The sequence below is a fragment of the Ylistrum balloti genome, unplaced genomic scaffold (genome assembly GCF_031769215.1).
Source record: "Ylistrum balloti isolate Yb309-2 unplaced genomic scaffold, AGI_CSIRO_Ybal_v1 Utg369882, whole genome shotgun sequence".
In the NCBI taxonomy this organism is placed as follows: Eukaryota; Metazoa; Mollusca; class Bivalvia; order Pectinida; family Pectinidae; genus Ylistrum; species Ylistrum balloti.
Window position 1 is genome coordinate 1588140 of NW_026782019.1, and position 24594 is coordinate 1612733.

General features: G+C 38.5%; 1 protein-coding gene across 1 annotated transcript; it reads left to right on the forward strand.

Moving 5' to 3' along the window:
- The first annotated feature begins 8645 nt into the window (after positions 1-8645).
- LOC132546314 (LIM homeobox transcription factor 1-beta.1-like) lies at positions 8646-24281 on the forward strand. The gene is made up of 6 exons (XM_060210040.1): positions 8646-8830; positions 12036-12253; positions 19005-19150; positions 20257-20334; positions 23732-23876; positions 24094-24281. Exons 1-6 carry the CDS (start codon positions 8646-8648, stop codon positions 24279-24281), a joined length of 960 nt encoding a protein of 319 aa, XP_060066023.1.
- Positions 24282-24594: the final 313 nt, after the last annotated feature.

The window sequence follows — 24594 nt, forward strand, 5'->3', positions numbered from 1 at the left end:
ATCCATCTAAAACTATTGAAATGGAAAGTAATACGCGTGTATATTAAGCAATGGGACCGCGAAATATACGCTTAGTACCAGTTGAAGGTACCTTTTGTTGAAACACACTGTTACACATTTACCTAAGACCTGTTTCGTGTCGTGTATAGCAGAGAAAACGTTATCCAATTGCTTAATTAGGACTCGCGATAGGACAATTAGTCGAAACACGTGCACGAAACACGGTTTTCTCAGTATCAGATCCTTGCACCCTCCTTCTGTGTGAACTTTCCCCAGGTTTTTGAGAACAAAATAAAATATCTAATTGCGTTATCATCTGGTAATGATACTGTACTAACCGGCATGTTTTTCTCACACAAAATTAAACTATTGCGTACTTTCGACAATGAGCTCGAAGTTACCTGATTTTGTCGCCTGGTTTTAACACTGAGGTGGTAAAACGCCACCTCGGCTAGAGTACAGCGTCAGACAGGTGTTAACCACGGCACAACACGTTTTTGACAGAAGACGTTTTTCACTACAACAAGTTTATGTACATATCTATCAATTCATTAGGAGCCATTCTGACATCATTACTGCTTCTGTCTCTCCTACAGTAAAGAATACACGTGTGTTCTCATATGCGACAAATACTCCCTCGGCGTGATGGATGGTCCGGGCGGAGTGTGTAACTCACCTTTCATTCATGATTTCGGGTGAAGGTTATCACAATCCGTCACACAACTTGTCAGTTGGATGTCTTCGTACAACCCCGATACCGTTTTCTCTTTCTGTTGCTTGGTTCTTTCTGTCGTTTTGTCTGTCTGTTGTCCTGAAAAGTCCGCTTCTTGTTTGTCGTTCTGTTTGTTGTTGAATGCCCTCTTCTTGTTTGTCTGTCTGTTTCTCGTTCTGTTTGTCTGTTGTCTTTAAATGTCCGCTTCTTGTTTTTCGCTCTGTTTGTCTGTTGTCCTTTAATGTCCGCTTTTTGTTTGTCGTTCTGTTTGTCTGTTGTCCTTAAATACCCGCTTCTTGTTTGTCGTTCTGTTTGTCTGTTGTCCTTAAATACCCGCTTCTTGTTTGTCGTTTTGTCTGTCTGTTGTTCTGACATTCATTCCTGGTTCTGTCGTTTCTGTCCAGTCTCCATTCAATTAGGCGTCCTTGCTTATTCGGATCCTATTCGGATCTCATTTCTGTCCTGTTGGCCTCGTAAGTTCAGTCCTAACTTATGGTTACTATGGTTACCTCTCAGTGTTATCTGACCTAACCTCTTTATCAAAGTGAACGTAATTGTTTTCTGAGGAGCTCTCTTTTTCGGTATTTTTGAAGATTGAAAAATAAAACTAAAAACAAATTATGATCGTTTCATGGTTTCCAGAACCTGAATAATTATCAGTTTCGCTTTTGTTTTCGGGAAAACTGCGAGAAATGTGGCCATATTCAAACACAACTTGTATGACATAACTCTTTAATGTTACATTTCGACATATAAAACAACCATACCGACGTTTCTGTTTATTCAAAATTCTTATTTTGCGTGTTGATTACGTGTTGACTAATTATACTATCGTTGTTTCGTTTAAGAAAGAATATTTCGGCGGAAATCGTTTATCATGTGCTGGTTAACATAACGACAGTCTAACCTCCCAGTACACGGTATGATTAAAACATGAGCCACGCTAGGACGAACATCACCATACCTACATTTCCATACGTCGCTACACCCACAGTGATTTCACTTCCGGCTAGACGGCAAGATTAAATCGAAAACTGTCGATTTTACACAGAGGCCGGTGCCCAGAGTTGAAAGTAATTGACAATCATTCACTTTCTTCAAAAAAATTCCATTTTTGTCTTTCTTTCAAAAATGAACAAATTTATCTTTGTATCTTCCCTATAAAATAACTATTTTCTATTGAAAGAAATCGGCGATATTTCCACAATACCACCCCCCACCTGGTCCCCTGACTTTCGTTTTAAATGTTATGTTCTCGGGGCTTTTAGATGACCCTGATTTTCAATCATGATCAAGATAATAAAGCTTTAGAGAAGAATGAGGAAAAGTAGATGTTAACCTGCCGTCGATGATATCGGGAAGCAGAGAAAACATGTCGGCTATTTTTTTTCCTAGATTCTATCTTGTAATCGTTGGCCGATTTTTTTCGGGCTCCTAAATAAAACAAGTGGAGTGACTTTTTCTTTGATCTAGCCAAGCGAAACTTGAACAAGGCTTTTCTGTCTAGTTTGAATTAAATCGGCATAATTATGATTGCGGTTGCAGACTATAGATAAGCATGCGATGTGGCGGACAACGTGTGCACGCCGGCATTGTGTGAGTAGACGTGTTTTTTTGAAAAGCATGGTATACATTGTACTCTTAGATAAGGTATCTCAGTCGTATTCAAATTTCCTACGTTCAGCGTTGTTTCAACAGAGAGAAACTTTCCTTGAATGAAAATGAAGACTTGCTCATTAGTTTCCTAAGTGATACAGATACATTTCCAAATATCCAATATCTTTATTCAGCAAGAGTGTTATTTACTTTCATAATGAGTGTCGGGGTTATCACAGAGGGTCATTGCTTTCTGAACAATAGTAACCTTGCAACTCAGCTTGAGTAGACTGATATATTCTAGGTAATGGTATACTATAAAAGTTATGATTTGGAAAAACCCGCACTAGCCAGCAAATGGTATCACCAAGGAATTGGCACAATCTATGAATATAATAGATCTACTAATTACAAAGCGAATATTGGAAATTTTCCAACCGGAAACTGTTCAGATCACGGAGGTACTTCCGGAAATAATGTTTGAAGCGTTAACCTGCTGGAAAGGTTGCTTATTGACAAACCACGGAAATGAATGGAATAACTTGGTTTTGTAAATGGGATGTTCAAAATATTTCACAAAACTAAGAGACCATCAAAGGAGGATAACCGACGTAGAAAATGACTTAGCATTGTTCGTAACCTATATAAATGACGTCATAGGTATATCCACCTAGAAATGTGATATCAAAGCAGTGATCAACCCTTAGATATGTGACGTCACATGCGGTGGTTTCCTCCCGGAGATATGACGTCACACGAACTGATTATAATATGTAACCTCATATTAACAAGAAGCGGTCATAATTTATTTTCATTCAGCTACATATATAGTTATATGGTAAAGAAGAGATATATAATATCTTTATCCTTTTAATAATCAATACCATATTTCCAAAATATGACCATGCCAAGCCACACACTTGTAGGTTTTTTTTTCTATCAATGGAGTTCTTCACACAAGTAAACAGGAGATTTGACCATTTTTACCTTCAGATTTCATGCGACACAATTGGGAATATAAACGTTTATCTTTCCATGCAGCCCGGAAAATAAATCCAGAATATAGCTCGGCAGGTATTAGACCAGGATAAACGTAAATATTCTTTATAATAAACAATGTTATTATGCTTTATCTACCTTTCCCATGCTTTAAATGTCAGTTTGTGAAGGTCCAGGAATAGTTTGTCCATGTTTTAACTATCGTTTTGGGGACGTAACTCTCTACATGGTGATGGGAAGTTGCAGATCAAACTAAGGCATTTTTCTTATCGTCGCTATGGGTTTTTATAACCTGCCATCAGACCAGGAACTTCAGCCGATTATACGGGGCTAAGATTTATGTACGGCTGTATGCACTTCATTAGCACTGCACCCCCCGTTTGTGACACCCCCGTCACGACAACATCATAGCCATCATTTCCGCTCGTCAACTTGCGGCTTTCATCCTATTAACACATTTGTATAATTTAACATACAATGGATATAATTTTCAAAACACAGTTCTAAAATCATCAAATTATGACTTAACAACTCCACTGTTTCGGCTTGATTATTCAGTCTGTTATATTTAAAAACATGTTGAAGTTTTCTCGACATTTATGCTGACATTCAGTGCTTCTAAAACTAGCACTAATTATACAGTTAAAGTTGGAGACGAAATTTTCTTTCTTCAAATTTGAATGTACATTAGGTATATAAGGCAATTATAGCACAAAATAGGATATAAAAGGTATCATATAATGTTTTAGAATGTAATGTGTTGGGTATTTATCATCATACTGAAACTTTATAAATCAGAATTACAAGAATTTGTTAGATTACATAGAAAATTACTTCCTCTGTAAAAGGTACTTTTTTTATAAATTCTCATGATTTGACATTTCAGTCGAAATATCAAATATATTCGATGATTTGATTTGGCATTACATTAAAAAATTGGATTGTCTTGTCTAAGATAAGCTATTACATAGAATAGCTATTTTTAAATGTAACGTTTCGTCTCCAGAAACGGGTTTAAGAGCCAGTTCATACTTGGGACTTGTTTCGTTCAGCAACAATCGAAATTCTAATCAGAGAGAATACCTGACTTGTTTTTGAAGTCAGTTTCAGGGACAAACAAGTTGAGTAAATTAAGCAAACGCCAGCGTCGTGTAGCGGCCGTGACCGAATGGATGTGCAGATCCATGAGCTCTTTTGTAAGGCGTAATGTCTCTTTCATATGTCTAGCTATTGGTACAGGAGCTATAGAGATATAAACCCATGCCATAAAACGAAGTCCATTTCACACCAAAGCGCAATGATACAGTTGAATAAGTTCGTGTGAATTTTCACGCGTGCGCACTGCAGGTGTGAGTGTTTAGCGAGAATTAAACGGTAGTTGAGGAACAGAAGATACAGTACTGCGTCTTTGGGTTTTATGAGCATGAACGTATGTTCTCTGGGTCGTTTTGTAAACGCTTGAAAAACTGTCTATAAACCAAGAGTCCTAATGACCCAAGATTAAAACCATCAAAATACACGGTTCTTGATCAAAGGTGGGTTTCCAAATGTAAACTCTCTCCCCATTGTTAGATCCCCATCCCCTCCCCCTTCTACATTCCACTTCTCCCCATTCCTGAATCGGTGTGCAAGGAGTGAATCCGTGATCAGGCATTTAAAAGCCTGTTGTGTGTTGCATTAAAGGGGCAGGTTTTGTAATACCTGCTGATCATAGAGACGTGATCATACTTTCTATGTTAGCGATACCCGCACACCAAACAAAGGGCTGTCATCGAGCAAGTGTTGAGCCGTCACAGGCAGGATAAGGCTTAATTGTCATCGGTCGTACAAGGGCTGTCATAGTTGGGAGTCGACAAATAAACACCTATAGTGCCAGGGCTGTCATTGTCGGTAGGGGACTGAGAAACATCGCTAGTCCCAGGGTTGTCATTGTGTGGAGTGGAAAAACAAACAACGCTAGTCCCAGGGCTGCCATTGTGGGGAGTGAACAAACAAACATCGCTAGTCCCTGGGCTGTCATTGTGTTGTGTGGAAAACAAACATCGTTAGTCCCAGACTGTCATTGTCGGTAGGGGACAATAAGCATCGCTAGTCCCAGGGCTGTCATTGTTAATAGGGGGCAAACAAACATCTTTAGTCCCAGGGCTGTCATTGTTAATAGGGGACAAACACACATCGCTAGTCCTAGGGCTGTCATTGTTAGTAGGGGACAAACAAACATCTTTAGTCCCAGGGCTGTCATTATTAGAAGGGGACAAACAAACATCGCTAGTCCCAAAGCTGTCATTGTTAGTAGGGGACAAACAAACATCGCTAGTCCCAGGGCTGTCATTGTTGGTAGGGGACAAACAAACATCGCTAGTCCCAGGGCTGTCATAGTAGGGGGTCGACAAAGATTGTACGGAAGACAAAAATGAATCGTACAATACAAGTTAGAATAAGACAGAGCAAAATACTGATTGAAACTGTATCGTATAATTGTTTGTCCTTCGTGGACTTGTCTGCGATGCTAGGTGTCATAATTTTCAAACCGAAGCGGTGACTGGAGGAAACCAAATTGATGAAACAATGTTAAAATATAGACAGGGAGGAGTACCAGCTCCATAATTCAGTAAAACCAGCAAAATTTCATACACCTGACGAGGTGTAAAGCAGGCTCTTGAAATCTCTGAAATTGTGATAGGAACGACACAGCAATTGCTGACATTTGAAAGAGCGAAAAATAGTCTTGTTTCGTCTATGTGGATATCATATGATTTTTATAGACAGCAACAAATAGTTTTGCCATTGTTTGTTATATTAAGTGTTGTTAGCAATTTCATTTGAATTTTATTTACAATACCTAAAAAAATATACCATTCATAAACTACAAAGCCGTCAATGGCAATGAAACATCGAGTGATAGGTATATTACAACAGCGATCGTTGTCTGTAGTAAAGTTGGTTTTGGTTACATCAGGAAAATGTTTTTGACATGTTAAGAAAATTCTCAGTGGCATAGTTTGGCAAATCCGTCATTGAACATATTAGATCAAACCTCCATTATTACCTCGAGAAGAACTTGTTGTTGACAAAGTCATACAGCTGGAAATCCGGTGTAACTTTTCCTCTTTTCAGATCGAGGACACCGCGCCAGTATCCCCATCGACCAAACCGCTGCAGAAAACATTTCATGTGTATTGTCTCTATCACTGAAAGTTTTTACGCTGATTGAATTTAGAAAGTGGAATTTAAAACATATTTCTCAAAACATAATATAGACTTGTGATTTATTGATGAACGTATTTTTTTGGTTCAGACTGACAGACTAGTTAATTTGCATAAATAAATACTCATGAACATGTGTTACAGAGCACCGAACAGGTACGAGGTGCCAGGCAGATCTCATGTCACTTCGATATGTATCTGTTTACGTGTGTAATGACGGAAGCGGAATAATCACCACTAACACGCACATGTTCTGATGTTAAAACAAATCATCTGACATGTATTGTATATTCATCAACGAATGCTGTGTTATTGGAGCGTGATGGACTAATATAAGCTTTCGGGTAGACCTGGATTTTGTAGTTTTTGTTATGCTATTCAATTCCAACGTTACTTAAGCCAAATATCCATCAATATTACACGCATAAACTCAAGTTTACTCTCCTATGTAATTTCTATACATACAGAAAAATATCGAAGATATGGAAGAACACCCGTCACACGTCAATATATTTAATATTAGAAAATGTAATTAATTCAATGAACGACAGGTAAAGTGACACAGGGATTACTAAAAATGTAGAATCGGATCCTTGGGCATCAACAGATTGTCACACGTAGGATAAATTTTTTGTTGTAAAAAAGTTTGTTTTTTTTTGTTGTGTCATGGTGATCGTGTTGAAAAAAACAAGAGTATACAAATTCAGTTTTACTTACAATAACTAGGAAAAATCGCATCGAAATGTTGTATTGGTAGCTAATGAGACTTAATGCAGTGGAATGTGTAGTACAATATCGACCTTCTGATTTTCCTAACGATTCAAAATTTAAAGTGATCACGTGAACGCGAGATAATTGGCGTGAAATGTATGCTGACATGTTGATTACCTTTCACTATATACCGTTCTTATAGTTCCACCATTTTATCAGCTGTATCGCGAGTGTGCCACTAAACTGTACAACAATTAAAACGACGCTGATTACTCGCAACCAAGGCAGATTCTCTGATAAAGGAAATCCATAGACAAGGCGCTTTAAATGTGCGAATCTTCGGAAAACAAAAACAGGGACAATTTAACAAGAGGGGTACTTAAACAAAATGGGTTGTCTAATTACGGGCTTTGTCTGTGTGTCGCGAGCGGCTTTATTGGTCAGGGAATCGCCCTTTGTCAACGGTACAATACAGTGTGGCGACAGACTTACTTTCTTTAACTGTGTGTATTATTTTTTGAGAAGTAGCACGGTTTGAGAGTATATAATGGTGCGTGTACTATGTCGCTTTGTACTTTTAGGGTATTCACACAAGTCTGTGGTGACAAACATAACTGTCTCTACCATACGTATCAACTATATCTCTGTTTTACTGTATTGCCTCCCCAAGTGTACCGATAGTTAAAGTTAACAGGTTTTCAATTATGCCTCATCAATGCGTTATTTTTCACTCACGCTGGTACCAACACATATGACAGTTATAATCGCGAACAGAGTACTTGTTTCGGTATAGCGATGTGACATCATCCCGTGATTTCACGAATTGTTCGGTAGGTAAGAGTTGTGATATCCCAGCCCACGAAATGTTCGGTAGGTAGAGTTGTGATATACCAGCCCACGAAATGTTCGGTAGGTAGAGCTGTGATATACCAGCCCACGAAATGTTCGGTAGGTAGAGTTGTGACATCCCAGCCCACGAAATGTTCGGTAGGTAAGAGTTGTGATATCCCAGCCCACGAAATGTTCGGTAGGTAGAATTGTGATATCCCAGCCCACGAAATGTTCGGATGGTAGAGTTGTGATATTCCAGCCCATGAAATGTTCGGTAGGTAGAATTGTGATATCCCAGCCCATGAAATGTTCGGTAGGTAGAGCTGTGATATCCCAGCCCACGAAATGTTCGGTAGGTAAGAGTTGCAGATACTATAGTTGGCCTTGGAATAAATTTTTAAGACGACACAATGTCACAATAGATTAATTAGGAGTCAATGAACCGAAATACCGATTTCGTCACACTTTGGTCATGCTATGGTTTCTTCAAGACATTATATAGATATATGCTGTGTTACATAGTTAAGCTGTATATCAGAACAATTCGTTTAGAACCAATACTAACGGCTTTGCTTTCTTGACAGGTGCAATGCCGACCTTAGACATGGAACAGTGTGCAGGATGTCAACACCCGATAGAGGACAGATTTTTACTGAAGGTTCAGGATCATTTTTGGCACGAAACGTGTCTACTTTGCGCCATATGTCGACTTCCTCTCTCTGGATCGTGCTTTGTCAAGGACCAGCAACTTTACTGTAAACAGGACTACGATAAGTGAGTAGAAAACGTCATAAGGACGGTGTGTGAGTTTCCGTTATAACTACCAAAGTTAGTCAGCTCTCCGCCTTGTTCACTGCAAAGATTATCGAAATGGGGTATCATGTTTCATATTGTCAAGTTTGTTTATTTGTTTGGTGTGTGTGTGTGTTTGTGTGTGTGTGTGTGTGTGTGGTTTTTTTTTTTTTTTTTTTACATTTTTTGTTTGGCTTTGAATTGTATGACAGTCTTTATCCTTTAGCTATTTTTATCATATCGATACAACAGACTTGTTTAATTTTCACATATTCCCCCTTGTAGAGATGAATTGAGTGAGCTTGATACCCACTACCTGAATATACCCCTCCAGCTACAGCCATTGACCTTACATCGTTAGCAAGAAAAGCCTTTCTAATTTTTGTACGTTGATGCATGAAAATGTGACAATTCAGACGCTGTATGGCCGTTAGAAGGGTTACACATCTAAAACGTGACTTTTGTATTCCGGGTGTGAGCCGTTCACTATAATGTGTGAGATGGTCCTTTGAGATATAAAGTGCCTGTTGTCACTACCCGAGATATGCAGAAGATAAGGACTTCAAAGTGGTCCGAGTCCCTATGTCTGTTACATATAAAACATCAAATCGTGTGTGGTATAAAATATTAAATTTGTCAAAAAGACACATTCTTATTATTAATGTTCAATTTAGGATATAATATATGTATACATATATCTTTAATAAAAAAATGTTTTAACACATCTGCCATTAAAAAACCCCGAAGTCATCCGAATTCGATACAAGGTGAAAGTTGTTTTTGAAGTGATATCGAAAATTTGCTAGAAACTGACAGACGATGAAGCACTTGGATTTTTTTTAATGTTTTTATCTACATCAAACAAAACCTGAATATAGATTATCGTTTATTGTTGTATTGTGTCAAAACATGACAGTATATACATCAAGTCTATTATGAGACATGTCACACTGCAGATAGAAGTATACAGTAAAACTATCGGTATTGAAATAAAAACACAAGTACCATGAAATTTGGACAAGGTGTTACACTCAGGTGCAGGGTGGAGTACCCATGTCGGAACTCAATCACCGAACCCTACCAAAAAGTACCCCGTTATAAAACCTGTTGAACTTACATTTATTGCATAATAAATTAAACGGTTTTATCCGGATCGGTTTTTATGTATATATTGTTACTCAACTGAAGTAGTGAACTTTAGTGTACACGATCACTGCCCCAGGAGTTGACCTGTCGAGGAGAAAATCAACACTTATCTCCCACCCCGCTGGGAGAGGGAGGGGTGGAAACTCTGCTGTCAACTTCCTATTATGTATATGACATGCCTTAAAAACAGAAGGAGGCTTCCATTTCCCCGCTATGTCAGTGCATAAAGTCGTGGCTCGTATTATATCTGTTGTGTTTTCAATACAGTATACCTTCCGTCCCATCTCCAATCGCACATAAAAGAAATGAAGACTTTGTCCTGTCTGTTGTTCACTATCTCTACTTTTCAGAATAGTTCTACATATATGTACTTGTACACGAGACAGACACTTGTATTCAACGGCTCTATTTACTGTAGTTTTGAGCATGCGCAATGACACAATGACGTTCTCCTCCTCTATCATAATGGTCTATTCTTCATTCAAACAAATCCATATTGTACTTAATTTTTCGACAATAATTTATTTTTGCCCTACGTTTTGTTCACCTGTGCTAGCTTATATTGACATTCGATTCGACTATGAATACCAATAGAGGTTTTACCCCGCCCCTGTCAACATGGCGGTTTTCATAAAACAGCATGGAGGAATGTGCTCCGCAGTGAATACAAACAAGCTGTCACCAGAACGAGGCTGGCATGACAGGTCCGGTTTGGGTGTACAGTGGTAGGAGGATGTGTCGTTATCCTTACCCACAAAACCCTCCGTTTGTACACGACAAACAATATCCAAATGTTCCAACTTGAAAATCAACAAACGTGGTTGTCCCTACATCTCTATTAATCTATAGAATGTCTTAAATTTAATCCCCTAACCTCTGTTCTTCAGTAACTCTGAAAGCTACCCGGGAACAATGTTCAATAGTAACTTGTAAATCTAGATCGCGAACTTTCCTTTCAATAACTAGACTCCCCGGTATAACCTAACATATTCCTGAGTACATAAGTATAGTCTAGAAGTAATGATGATTGGCTAAAGGTGTGTTTTACCCGGATGCAACATCGCAATATATTTTTTATTGACGTAGATATTCATTTTACCTAAACGCCATTTTAGAGAAACTGCCAGTTTCCCTGTGTGAATAACTATTTACCGTAATGACCTACACAACCTTCTGGTCGTGAGAGCTTACCAAAGCCGTTTTACCGGATCATTGGCACTAGATCAGGCAGATTATCGGTCGATCGACAGGACATTCCTGATCACTTGATTAGCATAGATCATCCACCCTTTGTTTTAGCGCCTCCTATCTCGGGTGTGATCGGCATTGTCCGCAAATCGGTGTAGCGCGGAGGACGGAAGGGCGCAGAGGACGGTCGAAAGGTTCCTCGAACGGTGATCTTGCACTGTCTTACAGAGAATATAGATAGTTACTCTTAACAGACATCTTCAAATACTGACGTCTATATATAGAGGACATTTAACATTGTCTTCAGTGATACCAAATATATTTCAAGAGTGTGGCTAATAGTTCAGTATATTGCACGAGTGCGCAGCGCGATTAAAAATCGTAAATTATTAGCCACAAGAGCGAGATACGTTTCTCATTAAAAATAGTGTAAGATACCATGTTCTTTCATTTTTTTTTTTTTTTTTTTGTAATTTTGTATCAAGGGTTTTGATTAGTCAGTTTTACAAGATGAATTGTGTTCTGTTTTCATAAAGAGTTATTTTACACAATGAAAAGTAAGAATTGTTTTAATGTATTGAAAAATAAAACAATTATCAATGTGATATTTTATTTTCCAGGTGAAAATGTAATAGATAGTGTTGAGACCTTTATACCCGCACACCCAACTGGGTTTTCATGTATTCCATACGAAACTTCCGTAACCAAAAGCAAGTTCACCAATATCGCGTAACGTGCTGTTATAACTTTTTACCGATAGGTTCACACACTAGTCTTTATTCTCTACCTCATCCAAACCATCGATATATAATGATATATTTTCTCTACAGGGCATATCTTTTTTTCTTTCCAGGCTGTTCCGGGGGCGCTGTAATGGGTGTGGCTACAACATCTCATCGGAGGAGTTGGTAATGAAGGCGTTAGGCAGCGTATACCACCTCCACTGCTTTCGGTGTATAGAATGTCGACAGATCTTACAACGAGGGGACCAATTCGTCATCAAAGATGGTCAGCTCTTCTGTCGATTTGACTTCGACAAAGAGTTCAGTGTCCTATCATACAGTCCTAAAGGTGAGTAAACTGGTAGTAGTCATCACTCCTGTTTTTAAGTATCAATTAAGGAAGTTTAACAGTCGTCATAATATTCTGTTTCTTTGTGCGATAGGAAGTTGGACGTGTTTACCTTGTTCTCATTTTGGGCACGTGGCATTACTTACTTGGATTGACCACGATTACCATGGCGGGTGTCGTCTATGAGGCAGAAGACTTGTCCTCGCGGAACACCTGGTCTTTTCCTTGTACTTTTCAGAAGTTTCATGGGATTTGAGATTGGACTCGTGTTCTGATGACACTTCGGTATTTTTATCATAATTCTCTTGTAACCAAGACAGTTTTCAAGGGGAAAATATCAAGTTGCAAATAACATGAGTCAAATATCAAAACATGTTCAACATTTTATCGTCGAAGTGCGAACGTTCTCCAAAAGATAAAAACGCATTAGAAACTAATGTGCATGAAACGGACTCTTTAAGAAATTCTTAAACTCATACGAATTCATAAATGAATTTATAATAATAAAGTTTGTCATCTTATGTCCTTTATATAAAAATAGGACGAATATTGGAGGATTCATGAGTTTGTCTTAACCTAAAAATGAAAGATTAGTTCAGAATTTAAATTTAAATGACATATTTGTTTAACCACGCCTTTTATTAATATGCCACACCTCCTACAAATGTCTGGGTTAACGAATAGGGCATGCCAAGTCACGTGTCATATCGAGCCTAATGAAGGGGGCATTTTTAGGGTTTACATTTACCACACCTAATGATTGAGGCTCTCCACGGGTTCACAGTGACCACACCTACAGATGGAGGCCTCCACGGGTTAACCGGTAGCAGACATTAAACATACATGGATATGATTGTAAATATTCTGTTGACACCGGCATACGTGTAAATTACTAGGCCTTCACATTGTTAACCTATGAACAAAATTAAAATGTATGTTTTGTCACTGTGTGTGACATTCATAAATCTGACCAAATGAGCTATCATTATATAATGCTTGAAAACAAATTGCCCTCTGGCGCATGCGTAAAGATAGACCACACAATGCCCCCTACCGCAGGGAGACAGCTTTGCTCGATTTACACTGATGGCATTGGCTCTTGGTCCTAACAGAGCCATTTGTATGATAACGTTATATTTGCGTTTGGCTGGGACGGACGCCTTAACATAAATCCTCTCAGTGTGCCAAATATTACCACATTTAGTTTGCAAATGATATGCTAATCACAAGTCGGCATGTCCAGAATGGCTCTTCTGAGTGGATAATGTGCGCAGGGTCAGCGGGTCAACTGCCATTAAAACTAAGACATGGAACGTGTAATGTTAATAGGAACATCGAATTTATGACAATCACATCGTCGTGGAATTTCTCTCCCACAAAAGTGACCATTTAAGTAAAATATGGGTAAGCCAAGTGCTGTTAAGTTTTGAAAAATATGAAAATTGTATACCTACATGCTTTTTGTTAGAAGGGACATTAATAAACAGCATTATTACATATGTATGTAAAAATAAAAATGCAGCTCTCGGTTACCTAGCCAGCTAGGATAGTTTAGGACAGAGACAGGAAACATGGCTGTTTTTTCAGTTGTCTTTGAGCATGTAAGCATCCTTTGGCATCACAAACGAAACGACATTTTTGTTGAGCGTAAAATAACTAACTGGTTATATCCTTGTTGAGATTATCGGGCTAATATATAAAACAGGAAATCGTTTGTTCATGCCAACTTTAAGCAATTTTTTGGGGTGGTGTCATGAGAACAATTTATTGACTATGGTACAATTTAGATAAGTTATGGATTCGAACCCCGATCTGCCAATATTAAACAAATGAACAATATAGCGTATGATATGCCTTATACAGACATGTCACTGCCATATGTTGCATGTCACCATGTTCTAACATCGGTATAGATTACATGTTACCTATAGTTATACAGGTACAAACCCATTCATAGCCTTGATCCTGGCCCCGTACAGGTAGGCGGGCCCCTATCCGTCGATCTCACATCTCTACGACTGCCAGTTCTCCGTGACACTGTAGCGGGTGCACTGGTCATCGATTCGGATATTTTGTGAAAATATAAAGTAATTTATCGATTGGAAAATTGAACTCTTGGTTTTGTTACACCTGTGTAAATGAACTTAAAGGTTTCATTTTCACCTGTTCAGCATCTTTGCAACAATACTGAAAAGTTGATACGGCAGAGCAATGCGACCTTGCGACAGAGTTTTCCATTCATTAACTTATTCCATTGCGTGCTGTGGTGTGGCTGGGTGGTCTTGGCTTGTAGGTAGCGGTGTTAATAGACATATATCCATGTACACAATGCATATAATTTTACGGTGGTGCTCTATATGTTTTCACCTGCCCACAGCCATTCAATACAGCTGTGATTTTATACCCTACCAGGTGAAGCTGGATGATGTAGAGTATACTTGTCAGGGCAGTCGGTTTTCTACTTCCATCCAGATGTTGACGATATTGGGTATACTTATCAGAACAATTGATTTTCCTATTTCTGGCAAAAATGTTGGCGAGGCAGCGCATTTTTTCGATCCAATTTCTGTTCAGATGTTTGAAGAGACGGGGCATATTTGTCAGAGCAGTTGCTTTTCTTATTTCCGATCAGACGTTTGAAGAGACGGGGCATATTTGTCAGAGCAGTTGCTTTTCTTATTTCCGATCAGACGTTTGAAGAGACGGGGCATATTTGTCAGAGCAGTTGCTTTTCTTATTTCCGATCAGACGTTTGAAGAGACGGGGCATATTTGTCAGAGCAGTTGCTTTTCTTATTTCCGATCAGACGTTTGAAGAGACGGGGCATATTTGTCAGAGCAGTTGCTTTTCTTATTTCCGATCAGACGTTTGAAGAGACGGGGCATATTTGTCAGAGCAGTTGCTTTTCTTATTTCCGATCAGACGTTTGAAGAGACGGGGCATATTTGTCAGAGCAGTTGCTTTTCTTATTTCCGATCAGACGTTTGAAGAGACGGGGCATATTTGTCAGAGCAGTTGCTTTTCTTATTTCCGATCAGACGTTTGAAGAGACGGGGCATATTTGTCAGAGCAGTTGCTTTTCTTATTTCCGATCAGACGTTTGAAGAGACGGGGCATATTTGTCAGAGCAGTTGCTTTTCTTATTTCCGATCAGACGTTTGAAGAGACGGGGCATATTTGTCAGAGGAGTTGCTTTTCTTATTTCCGATCAGACGTTTGAAGAGACAGGGCATATTTGTCAGGGCACACCCCTTATCTCCACGTCTCCACGTTCCCCACATGTTGTTCACTTAAAACGGTGTTAGACTATTTAAACAGTCCGTAAAAACATTGATAATGTGCAGTTTGTTCTTGTGAATGTTAATTTACATTTGATGATGTTTAACTTCCTGTAGTCGAAATCGTTTTTTTGTGGTTTTTTAATTATTATTATTATGTTTACACATTAAAATAAACAGTTATAGCATCGCCTGTCTGCATGGTCACATGTTGTATTTTCGGAGTTCTTTTGTGTCCTAAACCGTTTAAAAATAAGGCTCGTTCTCTTCAGCTTACAAGTAATTGTTTTAAACATACAATTTAATATCAATATATTGCCAAACAGAGTGTTGATTCCGAGTGTTTACAATTCCGATAGATACATTGACCGTGTGATTTCATTACGCTCTAAATGAGTCAGTTTTCACTTAAACAATCATATAATTCTCCATGTTCTGCAAGTGTACAACATACAAGAAATAAAATAGAAACAATTAAAAAAGGTGATTTTAAAGTACCATATCACGCGCTTTTAAGACTTAAGTCTATAAATAGATAAATAACGCCGGAAACGGATCACAAAATTATGAGAAGTTTAGAATATCGTAAGCTCATTTTGAGTGAAAGTGCATATAGATTATTATTTTTCGTGTCTTTTCGTGTCTTTTTCGAGCACTTTTGCACGGTAGGACCTTAACGACAGGGTTTTTTCATTATAATTTACATTTCATGATCATTGGTGACAAGTCCAAGATCCACTCTGCATCGTCAATGACGGATTTTATAATTCATATATGTGTTTAGGTCATTCAATTGACCCCGTTTCCTTAACTGCGCTCTTGGGGAAACCACTGCTTATCCTCTCAACTTCCTATCCTGATATCGGCGTTGTCGAATTCCAACAAAACCATAAGGTTTTGGAAAAAAATATGGCATTTACATTTGACACTCAAATTTGAATAAAGATGACACTTCCTCATGAAATTCGTTCTAAAACTCATAATTATTGCGCCGTCGAAAACACCTTATATCCTCTAATGTTGTCTGCAACCATCGTGGTAGAATCGTAGAATAAAATCATTGCTTTAAGCATCGTGTATATAAAACTGATTTGATGTAGCAATACATTGGTTAATACATCATTATCTGTCCTTGCTACACCAATCTTAAATGATATTAGACTTTATTTTTTTTCTGTCCCCATTACCAGATTTATACATTATGTTAAAAATATGTTAGATATTTTTATCAAGTATCAGAGGGAAAATATTACTACTTTTCGACTGTATAGACAGCAATTTATATAATAACTCAAAACACTATGTACAGTGTTTGGTGCTCCGTAAGGAGGTTGTCGAGTAAAAGCATCAGGTATGTCACACAGGTAAACACCACCCTGCTCCAATGAAGCACATAATAGGTTAATGAAACTATGCTGAATTACCTGTAGTTTACCTGTATTTGCTAGGTCGCTGATGTGTGGGAGATTCACCTGGCCCCCGACAGGTGCCATGATACAGGTAAAGAGCATTGTTACAGCAGTGACAAATAGCTGTTCTGTAACTCTACCTGGTCCCAGCCGTGGATCAGTATAGATTCTGGACCATTTAAACAAAGCAGTAACTTAATAGTCCCTTACTCGTCAGTAAAAGGGGCAGACCGTCATCCACATCAGCCTTTTAAACAAAGCGACACTGTGAAGCTCTGTTGACATTCTCTGCATCAGAAATTGTAAATGGTGATATTGGAGAACTGCAGTATGATCCCTGACCAGCCGTTCAGTATTACGGCGCTGTCACCATCACCCAACCCAACATCCATCATAGTAAAAACCAGAAAACAGTTTATATTTATAGAAAAACACTTCATAATGTTCATGTCTAAGATTGGGTGTCATAGACATCACTCGGTATTACAGAACAAGCTCTAATGAGAGAGTAAACTTACCCCAGACCTAACCATCTGAAAGTCGCGTTGCTGTCCAATCTGCATTAACGGGCATACAGACGCACTTTCTCTTTTCACTTGGAAAGTGTATATTCTGCTATTGTCTTGGTGTTTCACGTGAATAGAACCGATATCGATGGAGGTATTGTATAGTTTAAACCCTGACATATCCAATATATGCCTAAATTGGCACGTCACAAAGGAAACCAATAGAAAAAAACAGTATAATCGATTTTTAGATTAAGAAATTGAAGTAGTAAAAAGGGACATGTTATGCTACAAGTATTATCAAGAAATGCAGGGAACGAGAACACAGCTAGACAATAGCAAAACTCCCTGCAACAAGAAAGGATAGCCATATAGTTCAATGTTTTTATTTATCGAGACTTTTCAGTAAAAGAGAAATACAATGACAGTGCGACTTGATGTCGATACTTCATAAAAACATTTAAAGTGTTCGAAGATTATAAAATGAATAATTTTATTATGATATAGAAAGTGAAGGAAGACTCAATATTATAATCATAAAAACTCGTTATGATGTTGTTGGACAGAAGGACAGATTCCATGTAATATTTATAAAAACTCGTTATGATGTTGTAAGACAGAAGGACAGACTCAAAGTTATACATATAAAAACTCGTTATGATGTTGTTGGACAGAAGGACAGATTCCATGTAATATTTATAAAAACTCGTTATGATGTTGTAAGACAGAAGGACAGATTCCATGTAATAATTATAAAAACTCGTTATGATGTTGTTGGACAGAAGGACAGATTCCATGTAATATTTATAAAAACTCGTTATGATGTTGTAAGACAGAAGGACAGATTCCATGTAATAATTATAAAAACTCGTTATGATGTTGTTGGACAGAAGGACAGACTCAAAGTTATAATTATAAAAACTCGTTATGATGTGGTTGGAAGGAAGGACAGACTCAAAGTTATACATATAAAAACTCGCATGATGATGTTGTTGAACAGAAGGACAGATTCCATGTCATAATTTTAAAGACTCGTTATGATGGGGTTGGAAGGAAGGACAGACTCAATGTTGATTTTATATTGTAATAGAGCATGCGCATACCGATTCGATGTTTGAATTTGTGGAATCTGTGTAGTCGGTAGATAATTCTGTAATACAAACAAACATCTTTAACGATGAAAATAATTTTAATTATCATGTTTTATGGTCCATAACGGACAATTATGAAAACGTTTTATGACTAACATCACAAGTTCTCTTGATCGTTCTGCTAATTTTAGTCCCTGATGCCATCCATCATGTCAGTTGTGGTGGTGGTGGTCGGGGGAGGGGGGATGTCGTGAAATCTAATATGCTTAATGGCATGTTTAAAAAGTGTTAATTATGCTTATTTATCATTATATAATTATTTTTCTATAGCCCATAATGTTCAAGATTACTAATAATACGATTTGTCTGGTATCTATAATATGTCTGTAATTTTCTACTCGTTTCACTACTTAATACTATATCATATATCATGTTATATAATTGTTCTTCTCTCTTTCTCTTTCCAGATGCGATGGATGACGACAGCGATAGTTATGAAGACATGGATACCGACAATGAGAGACATACAAAGCGGCCACGGACGATACTGACGACGAGTCAACGTCGCAAGTTCAAGGCCGCATTCGAGATTAACCCAAAACCTTGTAGAAAGGTGAGTATCGTGCAAGTTTAAGACAACCTAAGAAATTGTTGTACTGAAAGTATAGGTCAATCAGTTTCAAGGTCAACACAAATCTACCCGAAGTTTTAAGTGTATTTGTCGTACAAAGCCAACATAAAGATATTATCCACCCGTTCAGGAGTGCAGCTCTGAAGTTCATGGCCATAATCAACCATTCTGAAAATGTATTCCTGAATTAGGATGCAATGGTTCCTGCCTGTAATATTCTGTAGGATATTCGCTGGCAATATTCCAATGTAGCGGTATGTTTTCACGACAACCCTGCTTTATCCAATAGAATCATTAAACTGGTGTTACACGTATCATAGACGACTGCGTCTACCTAGATCACCATTTCCTGTAGGATAGTCCCCAAAATTACAATAATATTGTGTGGTTGTACGTTCACGGAAAAGCTTAGGACACATGGCGACGGTTTCCTCAGGTAACGGGGCCTCTCATTTACGCTATATACTGTATTCTGCAACCACGCAAAAATGTCACAATATAGGCTCTCTAGCATGACATTCAAAACCTGTAACATAAGAGTGACATAGGATAAAAAAAAGTTCACCATTTCAAGAAGGAAAGGACAAATTTTAAAGATATTTGTCTCGGTCTGGGAACAGAACACTTAACCTTGTTTGTTTTATTGAACGCTCAACACAAAGGCTGAACGTAAGCTGACAATGAGACACAGATAGTAAGATAGAAGATCTTACAAAATCCTAAACTGTTCGTTTGTTGTATTTTCCATTGGGTAGCACGGTTCCCGACTTTCAGAGCATTTTTCCATGAAAATTTCTACCCGACATTCATCAATAATCAAAATGATCCCGCATCTGGTCGTTGTATACGTTCTAATTAACATAAGGTTCATTAAGTATCAAACCAGCAACCCGATAGATTGGTCTGCGTTTCGGTGATAGGTAATTTTGACGCATTAAGACGGGTAGATCGTGGTGTACACGATAAAACGGACATTTTTATGTCTCCAACTACTGCTCAAGTATATACTACAGACGGTCGTATCAGACCAAACACACGAGTCTTTACCCCACCACTTAGTTACTGATTTGTTACTTTTTCTCCTGTAGATACGAGAACAACTAGCTGCTGAGGCTGGACTTACTGTGAGGGTTGTTCAGGTGTGGTTTCAGAACCAGCGAGCTAAGGTAAGTCAAACATAACCCGTTTATACAGAGGGAACAGTTAGCTGGGTTTCGTAATGTTAGCAGGCAGTCTGGGAAACCAATAGCTGGGATGGGGGATTATAGGCCAGTGGGAAACAAACTCATGGGGTATATCGGCATTGTCTGTTCACAAGGCCAGACTGGTGACGTCACTTCAAAGTTAGGTACAATCACGTTTTCACAAGAAGAACGTCGAATGAAATGGGAGATAGAGGAAAAATCAATTTAACAGGAAGAGCATTTCAATGTGATATACAGCAGAGGAAGGTCATTTTTACTAGAACAGCTTTCACTGAAATGTACGACAGAAGATCACTTTGACAGGAAGAACATCCACTGTGGTGCATAGTAGAGGAAATATCCATTTGACAGTGAGAGCTTCCACTGTGCTGGATGATAGAGGAAAAACCAATTTGGCAGGAAGAGTACTCACAATGATGTACGGTAGAGGAAAGACCGATTGTGCAGGAAGAGTATCCACTGTGTTGTGATATACGTAGAGGAAAGACCGATTGTACAGGAAGAGTATCCATTGTGTTGTGATATACGTAGAGGAAAGACCAATTGTACTACAGGAAGAGTATCCACTGTGAGGAAAGACCGATTGCACAGGAAGAGTATCCACTGTGTTGTGATATACGTAGAGGAAAGACCAATTGTACTACAGGAAGAGTATCCACTGTGAGGAAAGACCGATTGCACAGGAAGAGTATTCACCATGATGTACGGTAGAGGAAAGACCGATTGTACAGGAAGAGTATCCACTGTGTTGTGATATACGTAGAGGAAAGACGAATTGTACAGGAAGAGTATCCACTGTGCTTTGATATACGTAGTGAAAAGAACGATTGTACAGGAAGAGTATTCACCATGATGTACGGTAGAGGAAAGACCGATTGTACAGGAAGAGTATCCACTGTGTTGTGATATACGTAGAGGAAAGACCGATTGTACAGGAAGAGTATCCACTGTGTTGTGATATACGTAGAGGAAAGACCAATTGTACAGGAAGAGTATCCACTGTGAGGAAAGACCGATTGTACAGGAAGAGTATTCACCATGATGTACGGTAGAGGAAAGACCGATTGTACAGGAAGAGTATCCACTGTGCTATGATATACGTAGTGAAAAGACCGATTGTACAGGAAGAGTATTCACCATGATGTACGGTAGAGGAAAGGCCGATTGTACAGGAAGAGTATCCACTGTGTTGTGATATACGTAGAGGAAAGGTCGATTGTACAGGAAGAGTATCCACTGTGCTGTGATATACGTAGAGGAAAGGTCGATTGTACAGGAAGAGTATTCACCATGATGTACGGTAGAGGAAAGACCGATTGTACAGGAAGAGTATTCACCATGATATACGTAGAAGAAAGGTCGATTGTACAGGAAGAGTATTCACCATGATGTACGGTAGAGGAAAGACCGATTGTACAGGAAGAGTATCCACTGTGTTGTGATATACGTAGAGGAAAGGTCGATTGTACAGGAAGAGTATACACTGTGCTATGATATACGTAGTGAAAAGACCGATTGTACAGGAAGAGTATTCACCATGATGTACGGTAGAGGAAAGACCGATTGTACAGGAAGAGTATCCACTGTGTTGTGATATACGTAGAGGAAAGGCCGATTGTACAGGAAGAACATACATAGTACGTAATACGTGTATACAATATGTAGATGTTTCGAGTCGCATTTCATAGGTTTAAATGACAGACAGGGATGGTAAAGCATAAGGGAAACGAAATGATTTAAGGTATAGAAGTTATCATGGAAAAATACAGTGACCACAAGAAAGAAAGTGAAATTAAGTGACCACAAGAAAGAAAATGAAATTAAGTGACCACAGGACAGAGGGTGAAATAAAGTGACCACAGGACAGAGGGTGAAATAAAGTGACCACAGGACAGAGAGTGAAATAATGTAACCACATGACAGACAGTGAAATAAAGTAACCACATGACAGACAGTGAAATAAAGTGACCACATGACAGAGAGTGAAATAAAGTGACCAGTGGACAGAGAGCGGGACGTGGACTCTGTCCTTGTGTCGTGTGTACGACAGGAAGGATGGCGATGGACAAATTTCACTTACTGAAGTTTAGTACAAGGCAATAACGACAATTTGGACTTGTGAGGGAATTAGTAGTCACAAAGAATAGATCTGTGTTGGAGTTTCGTGTGCACACAAAGTACGACTATTTACGAAAAAAAACAACACAATCGTCCTTTTCAGTACCCATACCCTGAAATAATTAAAGACGATAATTACACGCCCGTTCACGTAATATATACGCACCTTTCAGTGTTTGTATGGGGTATGGACAGTTATAGAAATGTCTGTCTCACCACAGCCTTATTACGTGGTGAGTATCACTACTGGAACAATACCCCGGGTGTCTCGTGTTTCCCGTTTGGTCAAGGCATGGCTGTAATCCACACCCCAATTACAGCACAGACCTTGAAATTGTCACATGACACTGTTCGGCGCCGCCTGGTCAACTATTGCCCATTGTATAGGAGGGACATTATTACCCTGCCAAAACATTTAAAACTTTTCTTCTCTCTTGATTTTCCTTATACTTTTCAATGGTATATAATCAATATGTATGAAATCTAATTGATTTCTGTACCGCTGATATCACACCTGTCATGACGACACGGTTACTAGTTTGGAGATTAATCACTCTTTCATCAACCGATATCAATGGCCTGTCCCGCAGACAAAAACGGAGAGATGATATTATACAAGTAACCATTGTTTCCCGAAAATAACTTGTCAAGTTTCTTAATTCGTCCAGATAACAGTTTCTGTAATGATAAAATAGTCATCACATTTTATGAATGAGAAGTACATACGCCTTTTCATCTGTCTAGTTTTGGAAATTTAGAACCTTACGATTTTGTATTCACGCTGTCCTGTAATTGTAAGAAACATGAATAATTCATCGAACATTTCACATGTTGATGGGAAATGTTTAAAGTACACGAGCCGCAGATCGACGTGTTGTCGTGCCTTTACTGTTATACCGTAGACAGAAATCTGGACATTTGACACTTTGTTCGGTACATCGTGTTCTGGTTTTGACCACGTGATGAGTGATGTCGTTAGAACAGGCGTTATCAATATATTTTAATGTCTGTTTTTTTTCATTCATTTGTGACAATGCCTTTTGTAGACTAAATATATTACAATGATGTCCTGACGACAACGTTGGCTATCCATGTAGACATGTAGAATTCAAAATATCTTTTTTTTTTAAATAAACATGTAAAACAATTATTCCCTAAATAAGCTGTGTGTGCAATTTGAAACTGTTATTGAATTTTTGGCAAGTGTAACCTTTGGTAACCTTTGACCTTTCTTGACCAGGTGAAAAAAATGTCACGACGACAAAGCCCGGACTCGTGCAGTAAAGAGCGGAAACGGAAGGGGAAGAACTCTGATATAGATCAAGATCGATTTCCGGTCCAAGAGGGCGATGAGAACAGAAAAATGTTTTCCGCTGACATGGAAGGTAATATTCGTTTGGAATGAGAATCTAAATTCAAGAACGTTTTTATATAAAACCGACGGTAAAAACTCGTGTCATAACAATATATATACGACAATCAAAGTTTCTTTATAATAAAAATTGTGATACATTTGATGGCATGGTAGATTGTCTTGTGACCCACGGGTCTGGGACAAGGGAAACACAATGTTGATAATTTTTTTTTGTGTTGTTGTTACAGGTGCCGTGTTTCCTGTCGTGGACGGATCCAATATATTCATGGATATGCCGACATCTTCGGACGATTCAGCTGGCTCACCGGAACAAAAATCACAGGAGGGCGCGCAGGATGGAATGAAAAATGGATGCGTTACCAATCATATTAACAAACTGTATTCAATGCAGACGTCGTATTTCTGTGCGGAGTGATATGTTGATCAAGAGTCCGGTTCCGAAATGTTGTTACGTTGTTAGAACGACTTGTGACTGTTAAACAGCCCGTTCTATTAACGTACAATGTAGTGACAAATATTGGGTACGTTATGACAAGTGAAGTGTGAACCTCGTGAGTTTGACATTCCGTGCTGGACATTTACGCATCTCAACAGGAGAAACAGAGCCGTTGTGAAATATTCGTATTCCGCCCATATTGGAGACAAGAATCTACACCTTTACTACTAACTGTGTTAGGACAGCATTGACTGATGACGTCATGGCAGGTTTGTCGACAGCCTGTCAGAAA

Coding starts and splice junctions, on each gene's coding strand:
- LOC132546314 (XM_060210040.1), top strand. CDS start 8,646: ATGCCGACCTTAGACATGGAACAGTGTGCAGGATGTCAACACCCGATA. Junction 20,335..23,731: donor TTCAGAACCAGCGAGCTAAG/GTAAGTCAAACA, acceptor TTTCTTGACCAG/GTGAAAAAAATGTCACGACG. Junction 23,877..24,093: donor GTTTTCCGCTGACATGGAAG/GTAATATTCGTT, acceptor TTGTTGTTACAG/GTGCCGTGTTTCCTGTCGTG.